This window comes from Pteropus medius, unplaced genomic scaffold (genome assembly GCF_902729225.1).
Source record: "Pteropus medius unplaced genomic scaffold, Ma_sr-lr_union100, whole genome shotgun sequence".
NCBI classification, from domain to species: Eukaryota; Metazoa; Chordata; class Mammalia; order Chiroptera; family Pteropodidae; genus Pteropus; species Pteropus medius.
Window position 1 is genome coordinate 14,107,830 of NW_024340699.1, and position 26,668 is coordinate 14,134,497.

Genomic DNA, 26,668 nt, shown 5'->3' on the forward strand with positions numbered 1-26,668 from the left:
TGGCCATGAGCTCAGAGCCTGGAGAGCTGGGCTCCAGTGCCGGTCCTGCCCCTCAGGCTGTGTGACCTTGGGAGGGTCCCCTGATCCCTCTCGGCTTCATTTTCCCTCCTTCATACAAGGGGACAGGAGCCCCTGGTCACGACAGTCATGAACCTCACCTGCTCTTAACCACGACCCCCAGTATACACCTTCCATCCTAACCAAGCACAGACGACTGAAGCGAAAGTTTCCTGAACGTGACTGCTCCATTGCTACTGCAATGCTGTCCCACGGAACTTTCCATGGTGTTGGAAATGGCCCCATGTGATAGCCATTGGCCACATGTGTCTGTTGACACTTGAAATGTGGCTCACGCGATCGAGAAATTGCATTGTAAATCTTATTTCCTTTTATTTAACGGAGAAGTCTCATGAGGCTGGCATAAGGGAAGTCACAGCTCTGGGAGGTCCAGATGGGCGATCTGAAACCCATGCCTCTGAGAAATCCTTCCAGTACCGTCCTCCGGCCCCTCCTCACTGGTGAGCGCGCTGCCCTGCCAGCCCCTCTAGCCCACCGCACTCTATCCCTTGGCCTTCTGTTCATATCAACCTTGACCTCAAGTTCACTTGGCCAAAACCCAACTCACGCCTTCCTTTCCTTGCCTTCCTGCTGCTCCCCGTCTGGTCTCCTCTCTCTGCCCCCCAAATGGTACCAGTGCCTACCCACAGGGCCAGCGGTCACCCTCCACCTCTAATCCATCAACGGGGTCTGGTGGATTTTACCTGTAAACGTCCCTGGAAACCTTTTCTGGTCCCCACCTCCAGCCGTACCTCCCCTCAGCCACCACCCCCAGCCCCGTGGTGGCCTCTGACCGCATCTACCTGCAACCCTCTGGTCCTCACCAATAACAGGTGTGGGTGTCCGTGGATGCCCAGGCTTTGGAGTGCAGAGATGAAGTCCATGGAGTCTCTGTCTTTTTCCTTCATCTTGCTCTAGGTACCTTGGGGATGATTTTCTGAATGTGTAGTAAGATGTCAAATAAAGCGTGGGTTATAAAAAGTAGCAGGGGGCTGGGACTTGGGAACTAGAGGGGAGGGGAGGGGAGGAGGTTGACATGTATGGGAAGGAGGGAACCTCTCTTTTAATTTGGGGACCTGTCCTTCCCCATTGAAGACTGTCCTGCCTCCAGCAACCCCCCAGGGTGTCACCCCTTCCAGTAGGTGGCTTCCCATAGCCCAGAATCCTGGCCAAGGTCTACTGAAAGAGAAAGCTGGATTTCACAGAAGACAGAAGGCATGGGCAGATCATCGGCGCCCAGGAACCCAGCGACCAGTGCACGTGCCCTGTCTCGGGGTTCTGAGGGTCACAGCCTCTGGGAGTAAGGGGGTTTCCCCAGAGACTGCAGCCATTCGGGGAGGATCTTTTGGGGCCGCGCGCCTCAAAGGGACCAGGCAGGTGGCGCTGGCGGTGGGAGAAGCTACAAGTCCACGCGGGGGGCCAGCCACGCCGGGCCGAGGGCGGGCGCGCAGGCGGTGTCCAGGGCCGGCAGCCTTCTTGCTCGAAAAGCTACGGGCGGAGGGGACCCAGGGAAAGAAGGGGTTGAGGTGCAGGAGATCCCCCCCAGATCTCCTCTCCACTCTCCCTACCCACGCCGAGAGCTGGCGGGTCCGCCCCGCACTGGGAGGGCGCTGGGGCCGCGGGGACCAAGGCGATTGGCCCGGAGCCCCCGCCCCGCCCCGCCACCATCTGCCGGGGCTTTGCATCTCCGGCTCCTGGCGCCCCCGCTCCGCCTCGGCCCGCGCCCCCCGCCTACCTGCTGCGCCCGCGCCCCGCGCCCGCCCGCCCCCCGCCAAGTTCGCGTTGCCTGGGCCCCGGCCGGACGCCCATGGAACCGCCGCGATGTTCGCCCCGCGGCTCCTGGATTTCCAGAAGACCAAGTACGCGAGGTGAGCCGGGGCGCGGGGGGCTCCCGGCGCAGGGGGTGCGCGGCCGCGGCCCCGGCGCTGCGCCAGCCGCCCAGAGCGTCCCCGTCCGTAAGGGGACCCTAACCCTGCGGGAGAAACCAGAAACCCGACACCGCGGGCTTTGTCCGCGGCTCCCGGCCTGGCGCGGCGCCCTGGACCCGGGGCGCGCGGGTCCCAGCGCCTCCACTCGGCGGGGTGCCCTGAGGCCAGTCGCTTCACCTCTCTGAACCTCAGTTTCCGTGTGTGCGAAACGGGGGTGAGAGTCCCCAGCCCCGGGGGCTCCGCGATGGCGCCGCCTTGAAAGCACTTGCACAGCCCGGAGGCAGAGTCCTCGCTTGGTGTCTGGCGCTTTTGTTAGTGAGGAAAGCGTCGACCCTGTCCCCACCCCCCACCCCGCCCCCGTCCCTGTCCCCAACTGTCCTGTGCCCCCGCACCACCCCCGAGCCCGCTCATAGCAAGCAGGAGGAATGGGGAGCTGCTCTTCTCAAGTGGGGAAACCGAGGCTCAGGACCCAGGAAGAGCTGCCTGCACCTGTTGGCCGGTTCAGTGTGCGGTCCCTGGTCCCCTGAGCCTCTCTTTTCCTAAAATGGTGATGGCAGATACTCCCGCGGGATCGCCAAGCTCCTGTGGCTTTTGATTCCTAATTAGGGGACGGCAGCGGGTGGGGGACACAATTATTAAGTTCCCCTAAGAGTTTTGGGGGTGGGCTTGCCTGAAAGCTGGCATGAAAACATGAAGTTGCCCCTCAGCACCCAGGCGTTTCCGGGGCGCGGGGGGTGGGGGGGAACAGCCCTCCTGAGAGAGCAGCCCGGGCCTCTCCTTCTGCCCCTGCACTGAGGGGGCATCCAGGCCCCCTCTGCCCCCCCGCACCTCCTACGCTTCCCCCCAGCTCTCCGCTTTTGTAGGGAGCGGCAGGGGGTGAATCTGAGCGCTCCGGCATCACCTCTGAGATCCTGTCCCGTGGCTCACTGTTAAGGGTCCCTGGTGCCATGAAGTTTCTACAAGTTCTGGTCAAACTGAGCACAACTGACCCCCAGGGGGCGGGGCTGAGTGTGGCCCGGCTTGGGGGCAGGGAAGGCGGGAGGCGGGGCTGGCCCTTCCCCTTCAGGCTCACTCTCCATTTCCTGGGGGAGGGGGCTGAGTGTCTTTTTCCTAAAGTGGAGAAGTCCCACAGGGGAAAGGGGGCGCCAGGGAGAAGGTCGTGAGGACCAGTTCCCGTTGGTTTTCTCCTGGTTTGAAGGTGGGAGGGGCTGGCTGCAGAATCGCGTGGTGTCTTCTAAGGTGTGGTCACTGGTGTTTTCAAAGTTCTCAAGGGTCCTGTGTGTCGTTGTTAGATGTGAGTTGGTGGCGTGTTCACCCAAACGGAAGGGAGAAGCCCAGAAATCGAGACAGGAGGGGAGAAGCCTCCACCAGGGGCCTCGCCTGCCCCACACCCGCTGCGGGATCTTGGGTAGGCGTCCCAAGGTCTCTGGACCTCAGCTGGTTGATCTATAAAGACAAGAGGCTTGGTCTCAGTGACGTCCAGATTTGAACACTGGTGCTGCCCCCTCTGTAGTCGGAATAGAGCTCTCCAGCCGGGCTGGGGGCTGGACCACGAGCTCCTTCTTTTAAGCATCTTCTGTGGGTGGTGAGTCCTTGTGAGAAAATGGGATGCGTCGATAAGAACTGTTTCCCTTCCCTTCTCATCGTGGGGTCCTTAAAACCATGCAGACCACAAATTAGGTCCTTAAATAAAGGCTTCGTGATTGAGTGAATATAATAGTTTAACCCAGTTCTGTCTAATAGAAATATCATACAAGTTTACAATTTTCTCGTAGCCGTTCAGGTTAATGTGTGGCAAATTTCCTATTTCACTGTCCTAAAAAGGAAAAGAAGAAACACGTGAAATTAATTTTAAGGATATATTTTAGTTAACTCTTTATAAAAGTGCTATCATTTTAATATGTAACTAAATAAACATTTATGAGACATCATTTTACATCCTCCCCCCCGCACCGCCCCGACGAGTCTTCGAAATCTGGTGTGTATTTTGTACTTACAGCCCATCTCACTGTGGACTAGCTCTGTTTCAAGTGCTCAAATGCCACATGTGGCCCACAGCTGCCATGTTGAACAGGACAAGAATATTCTCCAGGGCAGAGATGAGTGTTTATTTTGGTCTGTTCTGGCTGCTATAACAAAGTTCCACAGATCGGGTGGCTTATAAACAACAGAAAATTATTTCTCACAGTTCTGGAGGCTGGAGATCTGAGTGCCAGCACGGTTGGGGTCTGGCGAAGACTCTCTTTTGGATCACAGATTGCCGACTTCTTGCCATATTCTCACACGGCGGAAAGAGAAGGAGCTGGCTCTGTGACCTCTTTTTATAAGAGCACTAATCCCATTCATGAGAGCTCCACCCTCATGGCCCAATTATGTCCCAAAGTCCTCATCTCTTAGTGTAAGACCATCACACTAGGAAGTAGATTTCAACATAGGAATTTTTTTGGAGGGAGAGGGACACAAACATTGCATTTTTAACGGCGCTCCTAGTTAAATGCTGTGCGTCACTGCAAAAGATGATTTCCCTCTCTGAGCCTCTGTTTCTCAATGGATGGTTGGACCGGCTGATCGTTAAGGTTCTCACTTATAGAGTCTTCGAATGGTTTACCTACCTCAAGAAACATACTTGTCATAAAGGCCAAGAAAACTGGCTGATGGAACAGCACAGAGAGGCTGGAAACAGACTCATGCCTGTAAGACATTTGATTTTGACAAATGGGATGTTGCTGATCAATGGAGGCAAGAAAGGTCTATTGAATAAATGGCACTGGGACTGTTGGTTATCCAGATGGAAATAATGAAACTGGAGCCCAACCTCACACCACACAGAAAAAAGTATTTCTAGATGGATTAAAGATTTAAAAGTAAAAATTAAAAAAAGACTTGAAAACTTTTAGAATATATAAAAGAATATGTTTAGGACGTCGTGATAGGTAAAGATTTCTGAAGGCATAAAAAGTATAAACCATAAAAGGAAAGATGGATAGACTAGACTACGTTAAAAATTAAGAATTTCTATGCACCAAAAAACGCCGTAAAGAAAGTAGAAGAAAAGCCACAAACTTGAAGGATGTATTTGCGGCACAATTAGCCAACAAGTAATTAATATTCAGAATATGTAAAGAACTACGATAAGAAAAAGACAAACAAGTCAATAGAAAATGTAAAAAAAGACAATCATTTCATGGAAGAAAGAACACGAATGAGCGGTAAACCTGCTCTCGTTGAAAAACAAGGTGGGGGAGAGACGCCGTTATCGTATTCAGTATATAAGAAGTGTGACAATACTGTATAAGTACTTTGGGAAACAGAAATTATCATGTGACTTTGGACTGGACAGGTGCGCATCCCAAGGCACAGCCATTCTCTTCTGGGCGTCTGCCCTGGAGAAGCTGTGCACAGGTGCGCCAGAGGGAGTGGACAAGGACCTTCTCGGTGGCATCGCTCGCGGTCAGCAAGACCGAGGCGACCCAGACGCCCGGTGTTGGCGGAGTGGTGTGTGTTCGCATCATGGAGCCGCATCCCACAGACAGCAACGTGGGTGCAGCCCATAGACGTGTTGAGCGGGAGCAACACGTAAGAGAAAGTACGATTCCAATTATGTGACACCCCAAAACAGGCGACCCCCTGTTCTGTTTAGGAGTGCAGAGGAAGGCGGGTGAAAAGCCAGATGATGGTTACTGCAAAATCAGGTCAGTGGTTACTTCTCAGGGAGGGAGGGAAGAAGGCAGGATCGGGAAGGGGACATGGGTGCTCTGGATTCTGGCCATGTTCTCATTCTCGCCGTGGGAAGAAAAACAAGCTGGGTTCTACGTGCCCCAGAAGATCGCACAGTCTCACCTTCCCTGGGGGAGACCTACTCACATGGCCACGCCTCCCAGCAAAGGAGGCTGGGAAGAGTAGTCCAGCCGGCTGTCCGTGTTCCCCGCTGCGTCCTCCATGCCCGGAACAGCTCCTGGCATCTGCGTAGGGACCAGACAAAATCCGTTGAATGAATACTGGCTGTGTGACTTTGGATAAGCGAATTAACCTCTGAAGGCATCGGTCCCCTCTCTTGTTGAATGCAATGTCGCTTTCAGCAGATCTTGTAAAACAACGTTACAGTTATAAACGCAGGACATGCTCCTCGGAGAACACTTTTTAAATCATGAGAAGTGGGTATAAAAATGCAAGAAACGGTCACCACCATCTCGAGGTCATCACGGTAAACATGTTGGTTTGTTTTCTTCCAGTCTTTTTTCTATACTCTGCAGCCAGCCGTTCGTCCTAATTTTTAATATTTGACCTGCTGTCGTCTCGTCTCCCTAATCTTTTCGTCATTATTCGCGATCTCAGTTTACTGTGCACCAATTTTCTATTCGATCACCGTACCCTGCGCTTACTTTATCTCCCAGATCTCACTTCTGTAAACAGTGCGGTGGGGACATTTCTGCGGCGAGGCGCCGGCGTTCAGGAGAACGCTCTGTGTGGACACACGCCCGATCCTTTGTCAGCTCTGGCCATTGGCCAAGTCCCGTGGGTCACGAGGGCCATGTGCTGCTCGCCGACTGCCCAGGTTACAATGACCAGGTCCGAGGGCTCCCACCGGGGGCGGCCCCCACAGCGCAGTCTTGTCGTGAGGCCCGGAGTTGCTTGTCAGGTCACACAGAGGTTGGGTCCCAGCGTGTCCCGCGTGGGCGGTGGCCTTGGGAAGTGGCAGGGGCTTGGTGCTTGTGCTTTGATTCTACCCTCCTCCTTGCTGGATTCTCTGGGGCAAACGACTTACCCACCACGCCTTGCTTCCTTCCTTGTGAATGAGGCTAATGTGGGGGTGGTGATGCTCGAGGTGGCCATGGTAGGCCTTCTGTCGATTTAGGTCCTGTCCCGCTCTCTCATGTCCCTTCAAATCCACTTAGAACCAGTCCTAGACCAGCCACGGCGCTGAAATCCTGAAGGTTACGGGTTCGTAAACACGTTTTTGTTCTTACGGCGATTAAAACAGTGCAGGCGAAGCATTTGGCGCAGCCGTACGGTCAGTGCTATGGAGCGGTTAGTTATGTCATAGCTGTTGCTTACAGCCTGTCTCTCTCCAGAGAGGACTCGACCAGTTTGTAAAAAGGAAGTTTCTGAAGATCCACGGGACCGTCAGGGAGCTGAAAGTCGGCTTTCTCCGACTTCAGGAGGCCCGCGTGGAGGGAGGGGTGCTGGGGAGGTGGGGTTCGCGGGAGTTTCGCCGTGCTGGGCTACTGCGGGCCGGGCCGGCACAGCACTTCACGGAGTCGGGGACATGAGCCCGAAACCCTTTCCACACATCGGGGAGATGAGCCCAAAGCACTTTCCACACGTTGTCTCAGCTCATTGCTGGCAGGCCAGCGAGCAGGGACAGTCTTGTCCCTGTGGGGTTTGCTCAGGGTTGTAGAGCTAACGGTGGGGTTCGCACCTGGGTGCGCATGGACTCTGCTCTTCTGCCAACCACATGACCATGGGGACAACGGTCATCGTGATTACCCAGTCGTAGAGTGTCACCCCACCCGATCGCGTCCATGCGCCGCTCCGAACCGGACGCGGAGGTTGGAACTCTGCATCCTCCCGCCGCCCACGCCTTGCAGGGCCTGGCAGGGCTGGCAGAGCGTGCCATCTGTGCCTCAGCCCCGTCCCTTCATCCGCGGGCAGGCCCGCCCCGCCCCGCCCCGGACGCTCGCGGCCCACGTGCCATACGTCCTACTATTTAAAGTTAAAAATCACGCCGACGACCTTTTCAACAAGATGGGCTCTGCCCTCCTTTCCGACAAAGATACTTCCATAGTGACGAAACGGAACAAACAGTAGCACGGTGGCCGTTTTAGGATTGAGGGCTGACCAGTGTCAGAAACGGCCGAGTTTATTTTTACACGTGTCTCGGCATCTGTTGCTGGGCCAGCGGCAATGCTCGGGTGAGAAAGAAAATACAGACGTACGTAATTGATCAGTTATGATGTATATAATACGATTTGTTATTTTCTTAATTTTGTCGCGGCAAAATTACTAACTATGTGGTTTATATTCAAGGTTTTCACTTACATGCGGGTTCTGTTAATAGTAATAATCGAACGAAATGGAATTTAAAAGCTTGTCCCTTAGTCACACTCCCCACGTGTCAAGAGCTCAGCAGCCACGTACAGCCGGCGGCTCCTGTACGGGACAAGGTAAACACATAACATTTCCATCGCGGCAGAAATTTCTCCTAAAGAGCACTAATCTAAATAATTAAAATGAAAAATATAATTTAAAAAAATCCCACAAACGTAAATTAAAACACATATAAAAAATTGGGAAAAATTATTTTTGTTTTAAATTAGCCAAAAATTTCTATTAAATGTAAAAAGTTAAGATGAATTAAGTACAAAATTTAAAGTTAAAGAAGAGAAAAAAAGAAAAAAAATTTAAAGTCAAAAAGTATTTAAGCAAAGCCGAAATACTTTAGTTTCGTTTATTAATGTATTTTTGCAAATGTGATTGAGTCTTACTTTGCAAAAATGGAAGCATTCGCATCTGGAGTTTCAAGCCCACCTGGTCGCCAGTGCAAAGAGCAAGAATCCTGCCGTGTGGACGTTAAGTCTGGCTCTGCACAAACACGGGTGTTGTGACATCCGTCAGTGTTTCTCGGCTGCATGGCACAGTGATGGCTGAGCTCACGAAGTCTGAGTGCGGGCAGGGGCTGGCTCGCCGTGACTAAGGGAAGTCGCTTCTCAAACAGCAGGGCACCCGAAACTCATTGTGGAATCTAGAATTTCGTGCTTTGAGGGCTCTGTGGGAGCTGGGTTTGCCTTGGCCCCCCGCCCCCCACACGTTGGCTGTGTGATCCTGAGTGTGTTACATGGTCTCTCTGTGCCTTGGTTTTCTCTCTTGGAAAATGAGAAATAATAGTAAGTCGTACTAACCTCGGTGATTGACTCTCTGAGCCTCAGTTTCCTAGTCTGTACAATGGACAGTTTGGAAGAGGGCGAGTGTTTGGCCCAGAGCCTGGCACACACTGAGTGTTCCGGCGGTGTATTGTCCATCCCGGCCCCTCTGAAGGTGCCCTTGAACTGGTTCCCTAGCGTCCCTGGGCGCCTGGTCCTCCATAGCTGCATGAGGGATGGGCCAGGTGCACGCACTCACAGAGTGTGGGACGTGTCCCTCTGGCCTGCAGGGGTCTGGGTGGCCACAGAATGGACAGTGAAGAACATAGAACGAAGCAGAGTCATGCAGACCCCCTGTCCTTAAGAGATCACCAAGAGAAAGACTCGTCTTGGGACTAAGTACCTGTCCCGCTTTTCAGGAAGCTCTGTCGTGCGGGCGGGCCTCCCCAAACAGCCGGCAAGAGCCCGCACGCCAAGGGCGAGCTGGGAGGAGTCTGTGGCTTTGATTTTGGTAATTACTGCATTGGTCGAAGTCATCAGCTGGGGCTGGGGCTGGAGAGGGAGGGAAAGAGGTTGGGGCTGTGCCGAGCGTGTTGTTTGATTGACCACAAAGAGGACAGACAAGCAACACCCGGTCCCTCACCAGGGACACTTGGCGGCACTACGTGTAAATCTGCATTCCACTAGTCCATCGATTCGGCCGGTAATCGCCGAGCACCTGTGACGCGTCGGGCACTGTCCTGGGTGCTGGGGGTACGTGCTCTGGCCTCACGGAGCCCGCGCTCTGCTGTGAGAAACAGACGACAAGCAGGTGACTGTGACAGAACTTCAGGTGGAGACGTGGCCAGGTGAGGGGCTGAGGAGCAGGGATAGGTGAAACGGGAAATTTGGCTTTCCTCACGGGGTGGTTCGGAGGGCAATGTAAAGAAACGCATATGAACCGCATGCCGCGGGTGCCAGGTAAGTGACGGGCCGCAGTGCAGAAACGCACCTTCAGATTCGCCCCGACACAGTCACCGTTCCGGGTTTGTCCCAGGTCCCCATAGTGGAGCAGGGCAGAGCACGGGAGGTCCTGGATCTTTGTTTGCCATCCCTCAGCCAGACCGTGAGCCCCTTGGAATAGGGGTGCTCTGGGGGCTGTTCAAACCCTCTGCGTCCCCTGCGGGGGGGCCCGCATGGTCGGCATGTGGCAGGCATGCCAGACTTGTCCACTGGGTGGGCACCCACTGTTGGTTAGTGGGTTCATTGATTCATTCAGAAACTTGATTGAGAGCCAGGATCTGGGGTGCAAACCTGGATCTTTTGCGGAGCTTGCCTCCTGCCCTCCAGAAGCTTCAAGTTTAGGGGAGGGCTCAGTCTGCCAACGGCCCCGTGCGATCAAGCGCACAATTGAGATATCGACTAATGTGCTGGAAACGCGGGTGTGGCTCCTGCTTGCGTGCCCAGGGGAGGCGGGGTTTGGAGGTGAACTGGGGGCTCTCAGCTACAAGGAACAGAAGGCTCCTCGCGAACTGTCTGTCGTAAAGGAAAAAGAGAAGAGGGGGTTGGAGGAGGAGAAAAGAGAGAAGGAAGAAGCGTTGCCGGCCTTCAGGAGCGGGAAGTCGGTGGGTCTGGGCGCAGCTGGGTCCAGGATCTCGGACGGGACCCGCTGTCTCCCTCCTTCTCCGGGCGCTGTTCCCTCTGGGGCTCCGCTGTCTGGACCACTCACGGTCCTCATGACGAGGTTCCTTCCCTGCAGCATCGCCTGGCATTGGTTTCCCCTGTCCTGCCTTGCATTACATGCCCATTTCAGAGCTGTCACCGGGCCAGGTCTAGATCACAGCGCCCCCTTTTGGAGGTTGGGGATTGGGAGTCAGGCATGGCTTGGGGTGGAGATGGGGTGTAGCTCCACCTGAACTGGATGGAGAGAGGAGGGAAGGTGGGTGCTGTCATAAGACCGAGTGGCAGTAGATGCTGGAGGAGCCGGCCCCCCCTCAGAGGGCTGGGGAAGCCCTGGGGAGGGCGAGGCACTTGGGTGGGTAATTCAGGGCAGATAGTTCTTTAGGGAGGCTGGAGGGGGTGTGTGTGGGAGAGGGAAGGGTGGTCCGGGAAGAGGGCAGAGCATGGCAGGGCCGCCTGGGAGAGAGTCGGGGAGGCCGGGCCGTGGGCAGGATGCTGGCTCTGGTCCCTTTGTAATCTGGGTGCAAAAATTGTAGAGGTGGGAGCCTCACCCCCAGGGTTTCTGGCTCGGAACGTCGGGCTTCCTGTGAGCCCTCTTACCTGTCAGCTTCTGGCGAGGCAGGGAGGCTGGGGGTGGTCCCTGCTGAGAGGTGGTCGCTCACTGTCACAGTGGGAAGCGCTCCCCAGGGGCTGCAGCACGCGCACACCGCAGGGCCGCCCTCCCCATGGCCCGCCACGTGCAGCGTCCAGGCCTGCGTCCTCGCCTAAGGGCCGTGCCCGCGTTCCCCAGGCCGGGCATCGGGCTCAGCCCCCGCGCTCCCACCCCTTGTCCAGTTTCCCCTTCCTGTCTCTGGCCCGCTCTACCCTGGGATTCGGATCTCACAGCCCTTCTGAGGTGGCACCAGCCCAAGGGCTGTTTTTCTTCCCACTCTGTTTCCCAAAGACTGAGCCAAGATGCTGTCTGCCTCTCAGGAGCCGCAAATTCATGAATGGACACAAAGGGTGCCCGAGGCCAAGCTGGGGGCAGGGGTGGGGGGAGGCCCGAGCCTGGGGCCGGCTCGGCCCTGGGCTGTCCTCGCCTCTGCGAGACGGACAGACAGACCCCTTTTGTCTCCCAGACAAACCTCCTTAGTCCTCTGTGCTGGGGATCCAGAGCTGCCACTGCCAGGTACCAGCCCAGCCCCGAAGGGGCCGCCTCACAGCTTTCCTGGGCCCAGGCTTGTTTAGGGGAGAAGGCTGCTTCTCTCGGGGGGCTCCGGACCCACCCGCCCCAGGCCGGAAGGAGAGGGAGAAGCCGCAGCTCTGCGGCTGGGCCTGGCTGCTCCACATTGAAGGAGGGACAGCAGCTGGGTGCGCTCAGGGAGGGAGGCCCAGGTGGTGGGGACAGGGGCAGATGGGGGGTCAGCAGGTTTGGGCTGTGTGTAGTGACCGCAGGGCAGTGGTCTGAAAGCGCCCCGCACCCCCAGACCCAGCCAGGCAGCACCCGAGGCAGCGTGCCTTTCCCCCACCACTCGCGAGCTCAGCGTGTGTGTGGAACCGGCATTTGGACCAGGATGCCCGCGTCGCCCGTGTTTGGGGACCTCCTCACATCCCCTCTGGTCTCCGCCCCCACACCCGGGGGCAGCCGCTGTGCTGGCTGTGACGCGCGAAGCCCCCGCTGCTGGGTCTCGAAGTTCCTCTGTGCGCAATCCAGTCGCACGCGCCGTCATCCGGTGCTGTGTCTGGGCAGCGCCCGGACTTCGGGCGGCGGTCACCTTCCCTCATTCTCGCCGCGGCCTGGATAGTCCACAGCTTATTCTCATTCTGCGGGAGTGGGCATCTGGGGCTTCCCAGAACTCTCTTGGGGACCAGCCCCTCCACTCCCCTCCCCCAACTCAGACGAGGCAGGTTCGAGAATGTCTCAATAATTGATTTCAAAGGCAGACTTTCGTATTTAACGTGCGTTGCTTGACGAGATGTTTAAAAACATTACTAAAGTATAAGTGAACATTGCAGTCAATGAAGCAACACAGAAATAGAAAGAAAAAAATAATATTCCCCCCCTCTTCCCCCAGTCTCGCCTCTGGAGCGTCTTTCCGCTTTTCCGAGTCAGCTGACTGAACTTGTGTGGCCTTGGGCGAGCCGCGTGTCCTGGCGGGGTTCACCCCTGCCTCAGGAGGCTGCTGGCTCCAGAAACTCGGAAGGGTTTAAAAGGCTGGACTGTCCCTAACTTGTCATCTCGAGGTGTAGATTTTCCAAGGTGAGAGGGACTGACAAAGTCGGGGTCCAGGGGACGGGGTGTGGGCAGCCCTTGGCCGGGGCTACGCTGACCACCGGCTGAGGAGGCGGTGACCTCAGGAGCTGGGGTAGAGCTCTGGCTCTCCCCTCCTTTTGCCTCCAGAAGGACGAGCTGTGCTCCACCCTGGAGAGGATGCCCAGGTACGTTATACTATAGTGTGAAAGACAACTGGCAGGACCTTTCCCGTCAGAACCACGGACAGGGCCACCCAGGCCGGGCGGGCGCTGGAAAGCTTCCTAGTTTGTGGCTTCGCTTCACTGGATCCCTGGGTAGGATGATGGACACAGTCTCAGCCCCGGTCAGTGTGTGGCTTCGTCATGAGGCTCAGAGAGGAGGAGGGCAGTGAACTCTCAAGCCAGGATAGCTTCCTGGTGCCTGCCCTGTGCCCACGGCAGGAGTTCCAAATCCGTCACCACACCGAGTCCTTTGCGATGCAGAGGTCCAGCAGCCTCCACCGCCCGATCGATCGACTTGGCGTGTGAGCCGAACCCCATTGGCTGCCCCCCGCTGAGCCCGGTGCCTGTGGCAAACCACACCCTACTGTGTGGATGGACCACATTTTGCCGATTCATCCCTCTGTTTCCCAGGCCATTCTTAATGTCCGACCAAGACTGAGGAACACTGGCCTAACCTCCTGTAGCCTCGTCTTCGAGTCGGAATAATAACATCTACTTTGCAAGGATGCTGTGGGGTCTAAATGGGACATCCATGTGAGGTTCCTGGAGGGGCCACGCGCCAGTAAGAACAGAGCCTGGGCTCTCTGGGGAGTTCTCCAGGACTCGGTGGAAAGAATGCCCGCCCTTCGAGTGTTGGGTGTGTCGGGCACCCTTGTGTGGGCTGTTGAGTCCCATTATTTCATGGTAGCTGCAGGCTGGGTGATAAGATCTCCCTCTCTGCAGAAGGAAGCCGCAGCCCAGAGACGTTACGCAATTTCCCGTCGGTCACACAGCAGCTAAGTGACCTTGCAAGGACTTTTCACCCAGCCGTGCCTTTCGCCAAAGCCCCTGCCCTTCCAGTTTTGGAGGGAATTCGCCCTTCTGTCCTTGTCTCTCTGCCACCATCTGGCTCCGGATCCTGGCTGAGTTTGGGAGCCCTCCACGTGGAGCCGCCCTCCCACCGCCATCAAATGCCGTGGCCACATGGTCATCTAAGAAGCAAAGGCTGGCCGCAGGCTGGGGCTTCTGTCCTCCTGGGGGAGGTAGAAAGGTCCATTGCTTCCTGTATTTTATCTGCTCATAATGTCAACTCATGTAGGAGACATTTCCCACAATCTCGAAGGCTGCTTATTGGACTGCCAGCTCTGTTCTAGAACATTCTAAATTTTATCCGTGGATTTCGGCTGTTCAAAATGACTCCACTGTGCCCTGGCTGGGGAATGGATAAGCAAGCGGTTATACGTCCACGCACTGGAGCATCCTAACAGCAAAGGGAAGAGAGCCACAACCCAGCACGGACGAATCTCGCACGCAGCGTGCCGAGCGGAAGAAGCCCGCACAGAGAAAAGCCAACAAAAACGAGAGCGTGGAAGGGTTGAGAATAATTGCCAAGATGAGTAATGTCACATTTAGGAAGGTCCATTTTCTTCTCGCATAAAGCAAGTTTGTGTTCGATGCATTTCGAACGGAAAGTAAGAAACTATGGCATTCAAAACAGTCTCTTTTCACCTAAGAATGCGCTTGGACTTTATACAATAAATTCTCTTTAGACTTTGAAAAAAGGCTTAGGACGACTGTATAACTCCATTTTCTCTGTGACATTCTGGAAAAGGCAAAACCGTAGGGACAGAGAACAGGCTGGGGAGAGGGACGGGGACCAAGAGTACATTTTGGGGGGGACGATGGATCTACTATTCATCGTGATCGTGGCGATGGTGACACGATTCTCTATAACTGCTTATAATAAAATTTAGAATAACACTGTATAGTAAAAAAAGGAATGAAATTTTACTGTATGTAAATGAAAATAAAAATGAAAACGTAAATTAAACAGTCAATGCCCCGTCGTCTTAAAATGCCTGCCTAGAGGTTTACGAAGAAAGGACTTGGGCCACAAGGAGTTAAAGAGAAGTTCTTGGTTCTTGGGGGCGGTGGGAACTTGATTTCTTGGGCGTCTGCCCCTGGCGCCGGGCCCCGAATCCAGACCTCGCTTTCTCTCGCCGGCCTTTGTCTGTCCTGGACATTCAATAGCTGCCACTGCTCTGGCGAGAGACAAGGAGAGTTTTGTAGAGCCCAGAAATAAATGAATAACTGCCCATCCTGGGTCGCCATGGCAACCGTGACATCACCCTCGAGCCCCGCGTGGCTGGCACCATGGGTGGCTTAGGGTGTTCGTTAAAGGGGCAGAGGGAGAGAGGGCGGTCAGGCTGTGCCTGGCAGCCACGGAAGGTTCTGGTCGGAGCCTGGGTTCCCGCCCCGGAGAAGGAAGGGCCTTAGCTGCATCCCAGCCCAGCTGCAGGGGCGTAAATCGGCACAGCCCCCTCAGGGTGTTTTGGGGCAGAATCTGTCAAAATCAACCCTGAGTGTACCTATGTTGGTGTCTCTAGAGCTGTGGTAGCAAATGACCACACACGCTTGGTGGCTTAAAACAGCAGAAGTTTATCCTCTCGCAGTCTGGAGGCCGGAAGTTCAAGATGAAGGCGTGGGCAGGTCTGGCCGCGTCCACGGGCTCAGACTGACCGTCTGCTCTCTCCCGGCTTCTGGTGGCTGCCGGCAGTCTTTGGTGTCCCTCGGCTTGCGGACGTGTCACTCCGAGACCCGCCTTCGTCCTCACATGGCCTTCTTCCCTCTGCGTCTCCCTTCTTACAAGGACCCCAGTCGTACTGGAAAAGGGCCCCCTACACCCTGCAGTGTGACCTCATGTTCACGCATTCCATATGCCGCAATGACTCTGGCGCCACACAAGGTCACGCGCTCAGGTTCTGGGAGTTCGGACTCCAACACAGGAATTTTTGGAGGGCACAGTCCACCCCACAACACTGTTTTTGTTGTCATTATGCATTACTTTAGAAGCCAGTCTTGGCCGTTGATGACTTCCTCCCGGGCCACCTGTGAAGAAGGCGGGCTGACGGGCTGGTTGTTCTGTGCTTCCTTGGGGTCTCCGCTTCTAGGGGAGGGTCCTCCATCCTGTCCATGACTGTAAGCCCAGCGTTTAATCTGCCTGTGCAGGGGGGCACAGATCCTACGGGAGCTGGCGTGCTGACGTCAGCACTCCCTCAGCACCCCGAGAGCACTGCCACCCCCCAGCACCTGGCAGGGGCCCACAGACATTCCCCAGAGGGTACAGAAAATGTCAGCTCCACTGAGTGCATGGACCCAACCCACAGAGGGTGCCCGGGGAGTGCTCCGCGCCCTGCTGCACCACGCCCTCGCTTCCCGTCGTCGAAGGTCTTTCTAGTAATAACTGGAACCTCGGGGGGAACGTTTTTGGTGTTTCCGAGGAGTTTCACCCCATCTGGCGGATGATGATTCTTGGCGAACTGCCCACCCGCCTGATTCTGAGCCAGCGTGGTCCAGCCCGTTGGCCCAAGAGCCAGGCGTGTGCCGATCTCACCCACTCCCTGCCCAGCCGGGCTCACCCTCCTCGCCTGACTCAAACACCCCTGCACAGAGTCCCGAACCACCCGGAGGTGTCCCCTCCTCACCTCCAGACCAGCCCTGGTGATCGCACAGAGGGATGTGTGCCGTGTGAGCCTATAGATAGAAGGTTCAGGAACTTCCAACCTACGATGACGGTGACGATGAGGATGGGGGAAGGGGCGTCAGGGCACTCTCCGGCGGTGGGAGGTGAGCTCTGGCTTGTCCTGGGCGATGGTCATGTGTCTGTGTCCTAATGTAAAAGTTTGTCAAGCTGTACCCTTGGGGAGCTGCACTGTGTGTCAGGGATGCGTAAAGAAAATTAAAAATAGGAAATGGAGAGGATGCTGCACCCTGATATTTAGCAGAGTTCTGGGACAAACACCATGCTGGGGATGAGGCACAAAGTATCGGATAGTCCAAAACGATGTAATAGAGAGAAGGAGGAAGGGAGGGAGGCAGGGAGGCAGGGGGGACCCCTCCCTTCCACCTGTAGGGCTGAGGTCTTCGGGCCTCCTGGGATTCTGTGACCGAGTTTTCAGGACCCGTGCTCCTTGTTTCAGGTTCATGAACCACCGAGTCCCCGCCCACAAGAGGTACCAGCCCACAGAGTACGAACATGCCGCCAACTGTGCTACCCACGCTGTGAGTTGACTCCCGGGGGGCTGAGTGCTGAGAGAAGACCTTCCAGGTTGGGGTAGGGGGGCAGTCTCTTCGTCCTTGGAGAGATTCAGCGTCCTGACCACAGGTCCCCACTGACCCCATTCCTCAAGTCCTGCGTGGCCCTCAGGGGAGCGAGCGGGATCTCGAGGGAAGGCCGCTGGGTACACGGGACGAGGATGCCCCTCTGCCGTGGGGAGTTCCTAGCGCTCTCAGGGGAGACGATGGGTACACCACGGCTTGAGAGTGAGGGGTCTTCTGGGTAGAAATCCATTAAAATGAAATAAAGTTGAGACTTTTGTCCTCAGTGGCACATGTCACAGTGCAGGTGCTCAGGAGCCTTGTGGCTCCCAAGCTGGACAGTGCAGGTTAGGACAGCCCGGCTGTGGCGGGCAGTTCTGTTGGGCCGGGCGGGTCTGGAGAAAAGGCAGGCCGGTGTGCGTGGAGGGGCCTCCTGGGCTCTGTACTGCCCTGGACCCCAGGCCAGAGGCCGGCCCTGGAGCACCTGTGTGTCCCCTCCCTGCTTCCAGCTCTGGATCATTCCCAGCATCCTTGGCAGCTCCAACCTCTACTTCCTGTCGGATGACGACTGGGAGACCATCTCGGCCTGGATCTACGGCCTCTGCCTCTGTGGGCTGTTCGTGGTGTCCACCGTGTTCCACACCATCTCCTGGAAGAAGAGCCACCTCAGGTACCTGCCCAGTCCACGGGAGGGGTGCGCGTTGGGCAGGGGACGGGATGGGGGCCCACTGTGGGCTGAGGGAGGCAGGATGTGGAGTTTGCCTCGGGGATGCCGGCTCACATCATGGAGCACTTCCCGTCTGGCCCTGGGCTAAGTGCTAACTCAATCCTCCCTCGCAGAGCCCCGTGACACCTGCCGACATCGTCCCTGTCTTCAGACGAGGGGACTGAGGGGAAGGGACTTGTCCACGGTCACGGTCCCTGAGCGGGAGGGCTGGGATTCGAACCCAGGCCCCTGGCTCTGGAGCCTGGACCGAACTACAGTACCAGAACCCAGAGCACCTGCAGGGAGCATAGTTTAGTCATCTTGGCATGCTTTTTTAAGCCACCGAATTCTTTCATCATTTGAAAAGTCCGGTGTATACAATAGAAATGCAGAGGAGAGGAGAGGGGGTCCTCAGTGGACCCCCGAGGCGTCTCCATTCAACCCCAGGGTGGGCGGGAGGCAGATTTGAAAACCACTGCCCTGGCCCTCACCGCCGCCGGGAGGCCTGGGGTGGTGTCTGGATGGAGGCGGGCGCGCCCCGTCCCGGGCCCTCCCCGGCTGTGGGAGAGCCCGGGGCTGCGGGGCCCTGACCCGCCCTCTGCGCCCAGGACGGTGGAGCACTCACTGCACATGTTCGACCGCATGGTGATCTACTTCTTCATAGCGGCCTCCTACGCGCCCTGGTGAGTACCGCGCCGGCGCCGGGAAGGGCCCGGCCGGCTCCCTCCCTCTCCCTCGTTCACGTGGCTTGTCGTGTGCGGCTGGCTAGCACGCTGCCGCCGACGGGGCACGACACAGCAGGGTGAAAGACGCCCCCCGCCCATTCTCCCGCCCCGAAGCGACTGAGCAGCATCGCCCGTGTCCTTCCAGAGTCATTTTCCACGTGGGAGAGGACACGCGTGAGTGTGAACGCGTATCTGTGTGAGCTCTCTCTCTGCGGGTGTGAACGCGTATCTGTGTGAGCTCTCTCTCTGCGGGTGTGAATGTGTATCTGTGTGAGCTCTCTCTCTGCGGGTGTGTACAGGCGCAAACTCGCGTGCTCACACCGTCTATTCGGAAGTGCGTGTTCACGCGTCTACTTTCTCCCACGGTTCACGCGGCAGGAAGGCCGCGCGCCCACTGCCGTGCGGGCGGCTTCCATTCTCACAGCAATGCGGGGGGAGATCTTCCCGCGTTTGCACGTCGATGAGACGCCGATGAAGTCCCGGTATTTTTTACAGCAGCGTGGTGTTCTCAGCCGCCCCGTGTCTAGGGATATTTATGACATTGGGACACTGCATTCCTTGGCTGTCATAAGTAACACCGCAGTGAATAGCCTGGTTTGTGTATCCTTTAGCTCACGCGTGTGTGGATCTGTGGGCTTGAATCTGATGAAATTGATAAGAGGCGACTTTGACCTACAGAAACAGCAGCTTCGGAGAGTTGAGTCTGATCTTTGCAGGATAAATTCCGAGACTTACTCAGACTTCTCGGTGGCCGGGAGTGGGCCTTCATAATTTCGCGGACTATTGCCAGGTCGCCCTCCACAGTTTGTAGCACAGTTTAAACTCCCACAGTTCTGGAATAAAGAGACGCTGAGCCTCAGGTCACGTGCTGAAGGCCTGGGGAGCCCGCAGGATGGTCCTGATCGCATTTGCTGTGTCCTGCGTGGCTGGGCGGTGCCGGGTGCTGTTGGTGGACGAGGGTCTATGACAGGACCATGACGGCACAGTGCGATGGTCCTGTGTGCGCTCAGACATGGGAGCTCAGAGGAGGCACTGCCCTGGCGTGGGGGCCTCAGGAGGGCTGCTTGGAGGAGGTGTACTGTTCTGAGATTGGGCGGGGGGCACAGAAAGGTTTGGTGATCCATTTTCTCCAAGGAAATTCCTATTTTTGGCTGTCCTGTCCTAAATGGGGCCTTCTCTTTCATCGTTTCGGCTAACAAAGGGGTTTTGCCGTATGCGTGGGGGTGATCACTCCACACGTCGATGGGGGTGTACCGTTTCCGGCGAGCATGTGCGGGCATGAACGCTCCTCTCAGCAGCGCGTCACACGGCACCCAGACGGAGGGACAGAGCCCCCTCGTCCCTGCAGTCACCATGCCCGGGGGAAACCACGGCCCTGAAGTCTGTCTTCACGTGACGGTTTTGCCTGACCTTGAACTTCTTAGTGATGGAGCGGTGGTTCTTTTGGGTCTGGTGAGGCTCACGGAGTCCTGCTGCAGGGTGCTGGACAGCGTCCTGGGGGCCTGCCCCTCAGGCGCCCACGCTGCTGTGACAGGTGTCTGCGTGGTCTCCAGGTGTGCGGTGACTATGGACGCCTGGGCCTCTGGCATTCTGGCACAGGCAGGAGGTTGCTGGGGCTACGCTTAGGAGCGGATGGCGTTTGACTCTGAAGGGTGGCTGCCTTGGTTGCCAGGGGCCACGGAGGAGGCTGGTGCAAGGACCGAGGAGCGAAACCGTGGTGGCCTGGACTGGGTGGTGGCCGTGGAGGTCAAGAGAAGAGGATAAATGGAAAAGATATTTACAGGAAACAAAGTGGACTGTGACTGACCGGAGGTGGGGGAGAGAGACAAGGGCCAGATGGCAGGTCCCCAGGGAGTCAGTGACTGTGGGGGTGCTGGGGAGTCCCCTGCTGCTGTCCACCTGGGGGCGTCGCCAGACCCTGTTCTGCTGGGCTTCGGGAGCGGGCAAGGCTTGCTGGTCTTCTGTGTGCTTCAGGTCGTGAGATGCCAGGTGGGCATATGGAGACTTCTAGAATAAACGCAGGTCCTGGGTGAGGGGTGCAGCTTGAGCGGGTAGGTGGGAGGCCAGTGGAGTGTGCCGAGAGCAGGAGAGAAGCTGGAGGCCACGGAAGGGGCACGTTCCCCCCGACCCCCGAGTTGACCCCCAGCCTGTCAGGAGCTGGGTGACCTCAGGTTTCTTCTTGGGTGTCGACGAGAAGAGTCGAGGTAAGTTTGGTGCTCAGCCGCAGTAATGCTCCGTGACGTAGATTCGAGAGGCACCTCGGACTGTCCTCCCCTCTGCCGATCGAATGCCTGGGCTTCTTTCCTTTATCCCTGGCTGGGGCTGACCGAGCAGCGGCTCCGTGCGGCTCCGCCCCATCCTCTGCTGGTGTCTGAGGCTGCGGCCGCAAACACGGGCAGGGCTCTCTCTCCTACGGGGCCTGACGGTCCCACAGGGACACAGGCGTTGACCGTGCCAATGCTGACACGGGGAAGCGAGCCACAGTTGTGGCCGTGAGGGAGGGACGTGATGCCGAGGCGGGGAGCCGTGGCTGGCTCGAGAGCTGCTCAGGAGGGAGAATCCGCAGAACTCGGGGGTCGACTGGATGCGGGGGACGAGGACGGCGTGACGGCTAGCTTCCTGGTTGGACGCCTGGGTGCACAGTGCAGAGGGACATAAGACGAGAGGTGGTGGGTGGTTTTTCTTTGTATCGCTTGGTTTTTCAGCTCTTTTCTGGAGGGTCGGGGCGGGGGGGGGGCGTGAATGACTCCCAAGCCCCCCATCCCTGCCTCGATCAGAAAAAAACCATTTTTCTGTATGTGTTTATTTATATTTTTGACGGATCGGGCTTACATCTAAGCTCCCTGCTTAAAATCTTGACTCGAAGGAGGCACGTGCTGCGGTCCGTGGGTGAGGGGCTCTGGCGCACGACCGTACGGCGTCTCCCTGGCTGGACGCTGGGTCCCCGGATGCGTGCGGGTCGGAGCCGGTGGGTTCCGCCCCCTCCCAGGCTCCCCTCGTTCAGGCTCCTGGCACTGTCGGATGGCCTTTCCCGTCACGCTGGGACGTTATCGGTTTGCTAATTTAATTTTCCTCTAGTCATTGCGTATTGTGTCAGGTTTTCTTTCTGTCTTTCCACGTGTCTTCTCACGAGAGCTCAGGTCCCACCTGTGCAGCCACAGAGGACGGGGCTTCTCCGGGGTCGGTTTCCCGTGACGGGCCAGCCGTGGAGGGTGAGGTCCCAGGGGGCCCCCGTCAGGCTGTGCCCCCGGCTCTCTCTCCCAGGCTGAACCTTCGCGAGCTGGGCCCCTGGGCGTCCCACATGCGCTGGCTGGTCTGGGTCATGGCCTCGGTCGGCACCGTCTACGTCTTCTTCTTCCACGAGCGGTAAGCAGGGCTGGGGGCTCTGTCGGGCGGGGTGCCCCTCAGTGCCGCAGCCGGGCCTCCTCTTCCCTGCCCCCGGTGACGTGAGGCCCCAGAAGCGGGAGGGCAGTGCCCTGCCTGGCGTCCCAGTGCTGAGGTGCAGGGATGGCCACCAGGTCCACAGCACAGGGTCAGTCTGGAGAATTTTTGAAAAAGACCTTGTGGGTTCCGAGACATGCTGAACTTTTCATGTGAACTTGAACTTGAACTTGTTACCTGCCCTGCCTAAGCTGTGTTAGCTGGTGAGGGGAGAGGCTCTGTGCATCTGGCCTGATGAGTGACAGGACGGGGATTATCGAGAGGGGAGGGAAACGGGGCCGTAGAAGCAAAGGGAAGGACACGCTCTCGGCATCTCCAGGGAGGCAGGAGATGTCGGCCGATGCAACCACTCAGGTCCACGGAGAGTGGCCGCAGGGCCCCGTGGGCAAAGGTGCTGGGGTCAAACCCTTACGTCTGCCCTGGGCCTGCGCTCGGGAAGTGCCTGGACGCACCCCGCACTCTGCATTTGCAACCCTCAAATGTCACTTGCGGAAACCGAGTCTCAGAGAGAGAAAGAGACCGGTCCAAGGCCACCCGGCCCTGCCGGCCCCCGCGTGGGGTGTAGCGGGGTGACACGTGAGCCCAGGCGTGCTCTCACCCTTCCTGTCAGGGTGTCTTCTCATGCTCAGAACGGGGAGCTCTCCGGAGGCCAAGGTGGCTTGTCTTCCTGCCAGGTACAAGCTTGTGGAGCTGCTGTGCTACGTCGTCATGGGCTTCTTCCCCGCCCTGGTCATCCTTTCCATGGTAAGTCCCACCTGCCCGGCGTGGGGCCTCGCCTCCAGCTGGAGAGGACCCAGGCTGTCCCCCGAGATTGTGAAGTTGAGCCTTCTCCTCTGAGAGCAGAGGAAACTGAGGCACGGCGTGTCAGCGTGACTCCCCCAAATAGACAGTAGACCCTGAGGGCCTCTTCTGGCTGAGCCTCAGTTGCCCTGTCTGTCAGCTGGACACAGGAAGCTCAGCCTGTCCGCTACCTCCCCAGGCCAGAGAGCAGCATTATTTTTAAGTTATTATTATTGGCAGATGTTAACATTTTATGTATTCACATCTAATTGATTTTCTTTTTTCTTTTTTTCTTTTTTAATTTTATGGCTTTCGCTTTAACAATTATGGCTATTCCAAGCTCATATAAATATTTATCTATCTTTCCTCCTGTTCCTTTTGTGGTTTAACTTCTCATTTTAAACGCTTTATCCCCACCGCAGTTTCTCTTATATAGGGTGATTCCTCCCCAAATGATTGGCCAGTTATTTCATTTATCTACCATTTAAAGATGCTCATTTCATCACGTGTTGAATTCATATATACACATGGGTCTGTTTCTGGAATTTCACTTCTGTTTTATCGACCGGCCAGTTTTTATACTAGTACCAAACCGTTTTACTGATCGTCGCTTTCATCGCATTTTAATCGTCGGCAATAAAATCTTGTCCCATTCGGTTTTCTTGCTCAGCGTTTTTCCTATGATCCGTATTCATTTTTACAGGTCGCCTTTTTCCCCAAGTTTATTTTTGTTTTAAATATGTATTTTAAGTTACATCTATTAAATTATATAATCTCCACCAAATTCCATATTATACGTTTAAATACGTATTTGTACTTACATATAGTAAATGTACATTTAAACACATACTCACCGCGAACGGTAAGTCCCGTCTGGAAGTGGACGGCAGTGGGCCGCGGTCCCCTCCCGCTTCCTCCAGGCCGCAGCCACCGTTAACCGTTGGCCGTGGGCCTTTTCCATTTTCTCATTTGCATGTGAGTCTCTGTGGATATGCAGACACACGGACTTGTCGGTTTTTCTTTTCTGAAAATGAGATGACGCTGCATGTGCCCTTCTGCCGCGTGCTTTTTTCGCTTCGCACGATGTCGTACGTGACTGTCCCTCAAGGCGATTCCCGCCTCTGAGGCCGTCGTGAAGATGGCCCTAGAGGACTGGAGCGAGGCCCTTAGTACAGTGCCCGGCACGTCGGAAGTGCTAACAAGTGCTGGGTAGTGTGCATTTTATTATCATGTCATTCATATTTGAGTAGCAGACACTACACGGGGGTGTGGACGGAGCCCCGTCAGCCCAGCGAGCGGAAGATGAAGCTGCAGGATGCGGGCGGGCGGGGGGCGCCGTCTCCACTGGCTACCTCCCACGCATCTGTGCACGTGGTGGATTGTGCGTGCAGAGGCAGCTCCTGGAGGACACCGCAAAGCACTGTCACCTGTAGGACTGGGCCGGGGAGACAGAGGGACAGCGTGGCGGGTTCTCCTTACTTTCCGCCCCCTCTCATCCCGCCTGAGTCCCTTGGACAATGACTCCACGTTAAGGGCAGTCATCTCCGAGGGCTGGGACCACGAACTTTTCCCTTACTCGTTTTTGTTGGTTTTCTCTGAAGTGTTTTGCCACGCGCATGTTTGACTGTTCAAGCGTGGCGCTAAAATATGCATAACTTTATGATCTTAACCATTTTAAGCACGTGCGCATTGTCGTGCAGCCACCGCCACCACCATCTCCGGAACGTTCTCATCTTCCCAAACTGAAACTCCGCCCTCATCAAACACTGACTCCCCACCCTCTCCCCCTTCCCCTCCCCCAGGTAACTTCTATTCTACCTCCGTCTCCATGAATTTAGCCACTCTAGGGACCTCGTAGACGTGGAATCAGACAGTATTTGTCCTTTTGTGTCCTTATTTCGCTCGGCACAATGTCCTCCAGGTCCATCCAGGTAACAGCACATGTCAGAGCTTCCGTCCTGTTAATCCTGAATAGTATTGCATCGAATGCGATAACACAAATGACATTCTGTTCACCCATCTGTCCCTCCACCCGCTGATGGACACTTGGGTGGCTGCTTCCGCCTCTGGGCCGTTGTGAATAGCACTGCCTCAAACCTGGGTTTACGAGAACCTGCTCGAGTGCCTGCTGTCCCTTCTTTTGGGTGTAGACCCAGAAGTGTTGCTTTTTAGACAAGATAAAAACGCTATAAAAGATTCTTTGAGATTGTGATAGAAACGCGTCACACGCGAGAGCTGATCCGGAGAGAACCGGTGACCTCACGGCGTTGACACCCCCCCCGGGAGTTTGGGTCTTTTCGATTTGGGTGGGTGGGGGCGATGGCCGGGTGCTCGTGACGTTGCTGGCCGCTCCTCTGACCTGTGCCCCACCCTTGCCCTTGCCGACAGCCCGACACCAAGGGCGTCTGGGAGCTGGTGACCGGAGGCGCCTTCTACTGCGTCGGCACGGTGTTCTTCAAGAGCGACGGGAGGATCCCCTTCGCCCACGCCATCTGGCACCTGTTTGTGGCGTTTGGCGCCGGCACCCACTACTATGCCATCTGGAGGTACCTCTATCTGCCCGGCACCCTGCAGGCCAGGGTGTCCAAATGAGGCGGCCCAGACTGGTGACACTTGGGCTTCTGCAGACGTGAGCCCGGAGCACAGCGCCCAGGCCTGTCTGCTCTCGCACCGGCAGAGCCTTCGCCGGGTCCCAGGTTACTTCTGGTGACAGCCAGAAGTCCCCTTGGGTCCCAGATGAGAAAGGATGCGTTTCGTCATTGTTGCAGAGGCGACGTTAACCCTGTAATGCGTTTCTGTTGTAGACAAGTGTTTCCTAATACAGCCGACGTCCACGTCTTCAGAGCAGGGAGCGTACGTCTTCCGGGCGAAGTGGACACGACGGGCCAAGTGTGTTTCCTAGGGTCCTGAGAAACTGGACAAGGGGTCTGGTGAACTGTTCCCACCGGGCGGCCAGGGCCGCCTCTGCTACCGAAGCCCTGGCTGGGAGATGGTCCCCTGTCCAGGGAAAGTCGCCAGCTCATAGGGCGGGAATGACGAGGATCCGAGACCATGCAGACATCGCCAGTCAAGTGCAGCGTGGGCGACATCAGCCTTCTCCAGCCGGTGCTCTGGGCAGCCACGGGCAAGTGGCTCGATGCTCACTCCGGCACCCCTTTGCCTCTCCTGCTGTGTGCCCTGCGGTAGGCACGTGGCCAGGACAGTTAAATGTCCCCATGTGAGGGAGCATGCCTGTCTTCGCTCCCTCTCCCTTGCCCCTTTTGGGGAAGCTCCTGGAGTGGGCGGGGCAGGGGCATTGCGCGGACACCAGATGCACACTCTGAGCAGTGCCTGGCTGGCCGTGCTGGTCTTCAGCGCAGAGGGCAGGGTGGCCAGGGACGGGGAAGCTACAGCTCAGCCGTTTCTTCTCATGCCGAAAAATCCAGAGAAATTCTGAGCCATTCGTTGGAGGGGTGAGCAGCTCCTGGGGACATACTAACCTGCTCCAGATACAGGTTTTCACGATGCCAACATGCAGATTCTTGCTCGGTGCCGATTGGTGGCACTGGGGGCTCCTCGGCTGTGTCCCAGAGGGGAGGCCTGGCTCGTTTGAGAGGGACCTGGGCATAGCGTTTGCGATACCCCGACCCCTGAAGCCCCCGGTGGCCCAGCGACAAGGCGTCTGGGGCCGGACCTCCGTCCCTCCCGGGGCCGGGCCAGCTCCAGGGTCTGACCTGGAAGCTCAGAACCTCCGGATCAAGGCTCTGTCTCAAGTGGGGTGAGCCCGGTCTGTGGCTCCCAGCCAGAGTCAGTGGGCGAGACGGGGTGCCGGATGCTTGGTTCTGGTACATTCCGGGATATTTCAGGGCTCTGGTTCCTGAACCCTGTGTGTCCCGCACGGGTTCTGCAGGCGGGGCCTGAGCGAGCAGGTGCTGGGGGATGGGTTTTGTCCTCTTGCTCGTGTGTATACGCACGTGTGTGTGCATATGCGTGTGTGTGCGT

The 26,668-nt window shown here is 56.7% G+C and overlaps 1 protein-coding gene across 1 annotated transcript; it reads left to right on the plus strand.

Moving 5' to 3' along the window:
- The first annotated feature begins 1,841 nt into the window (after positions 1-1,841).
- On the plus strand, positions 1,842-25,933 carry MMD2 (monocyte to macrophage differentiation associated 2). Its single transcript, XM_039878796.1, has 7 exons — positions 1,842-1,925; positions 16,918-16,999; positions 17,545-17,705; positions 18,350-18,424; positions 21,731-21,832; positions 22,582-22,651; positions 25,076-25,933. The coding sequence occupies exons 1-7, from the start codon at positions 1,879-1,881 to the stop codon at positions 25,277-25,279; spliced, it is 741 nt and encodes a 246-aa protein (XP_039734730.1). The 5' UTR covers positions 1,842-1,878; the 3' UTR covers positions 25,280-25,933.
- The last annotated feature ends 735 nt before the right edge of the window (positions 25,934-26,668 follow it).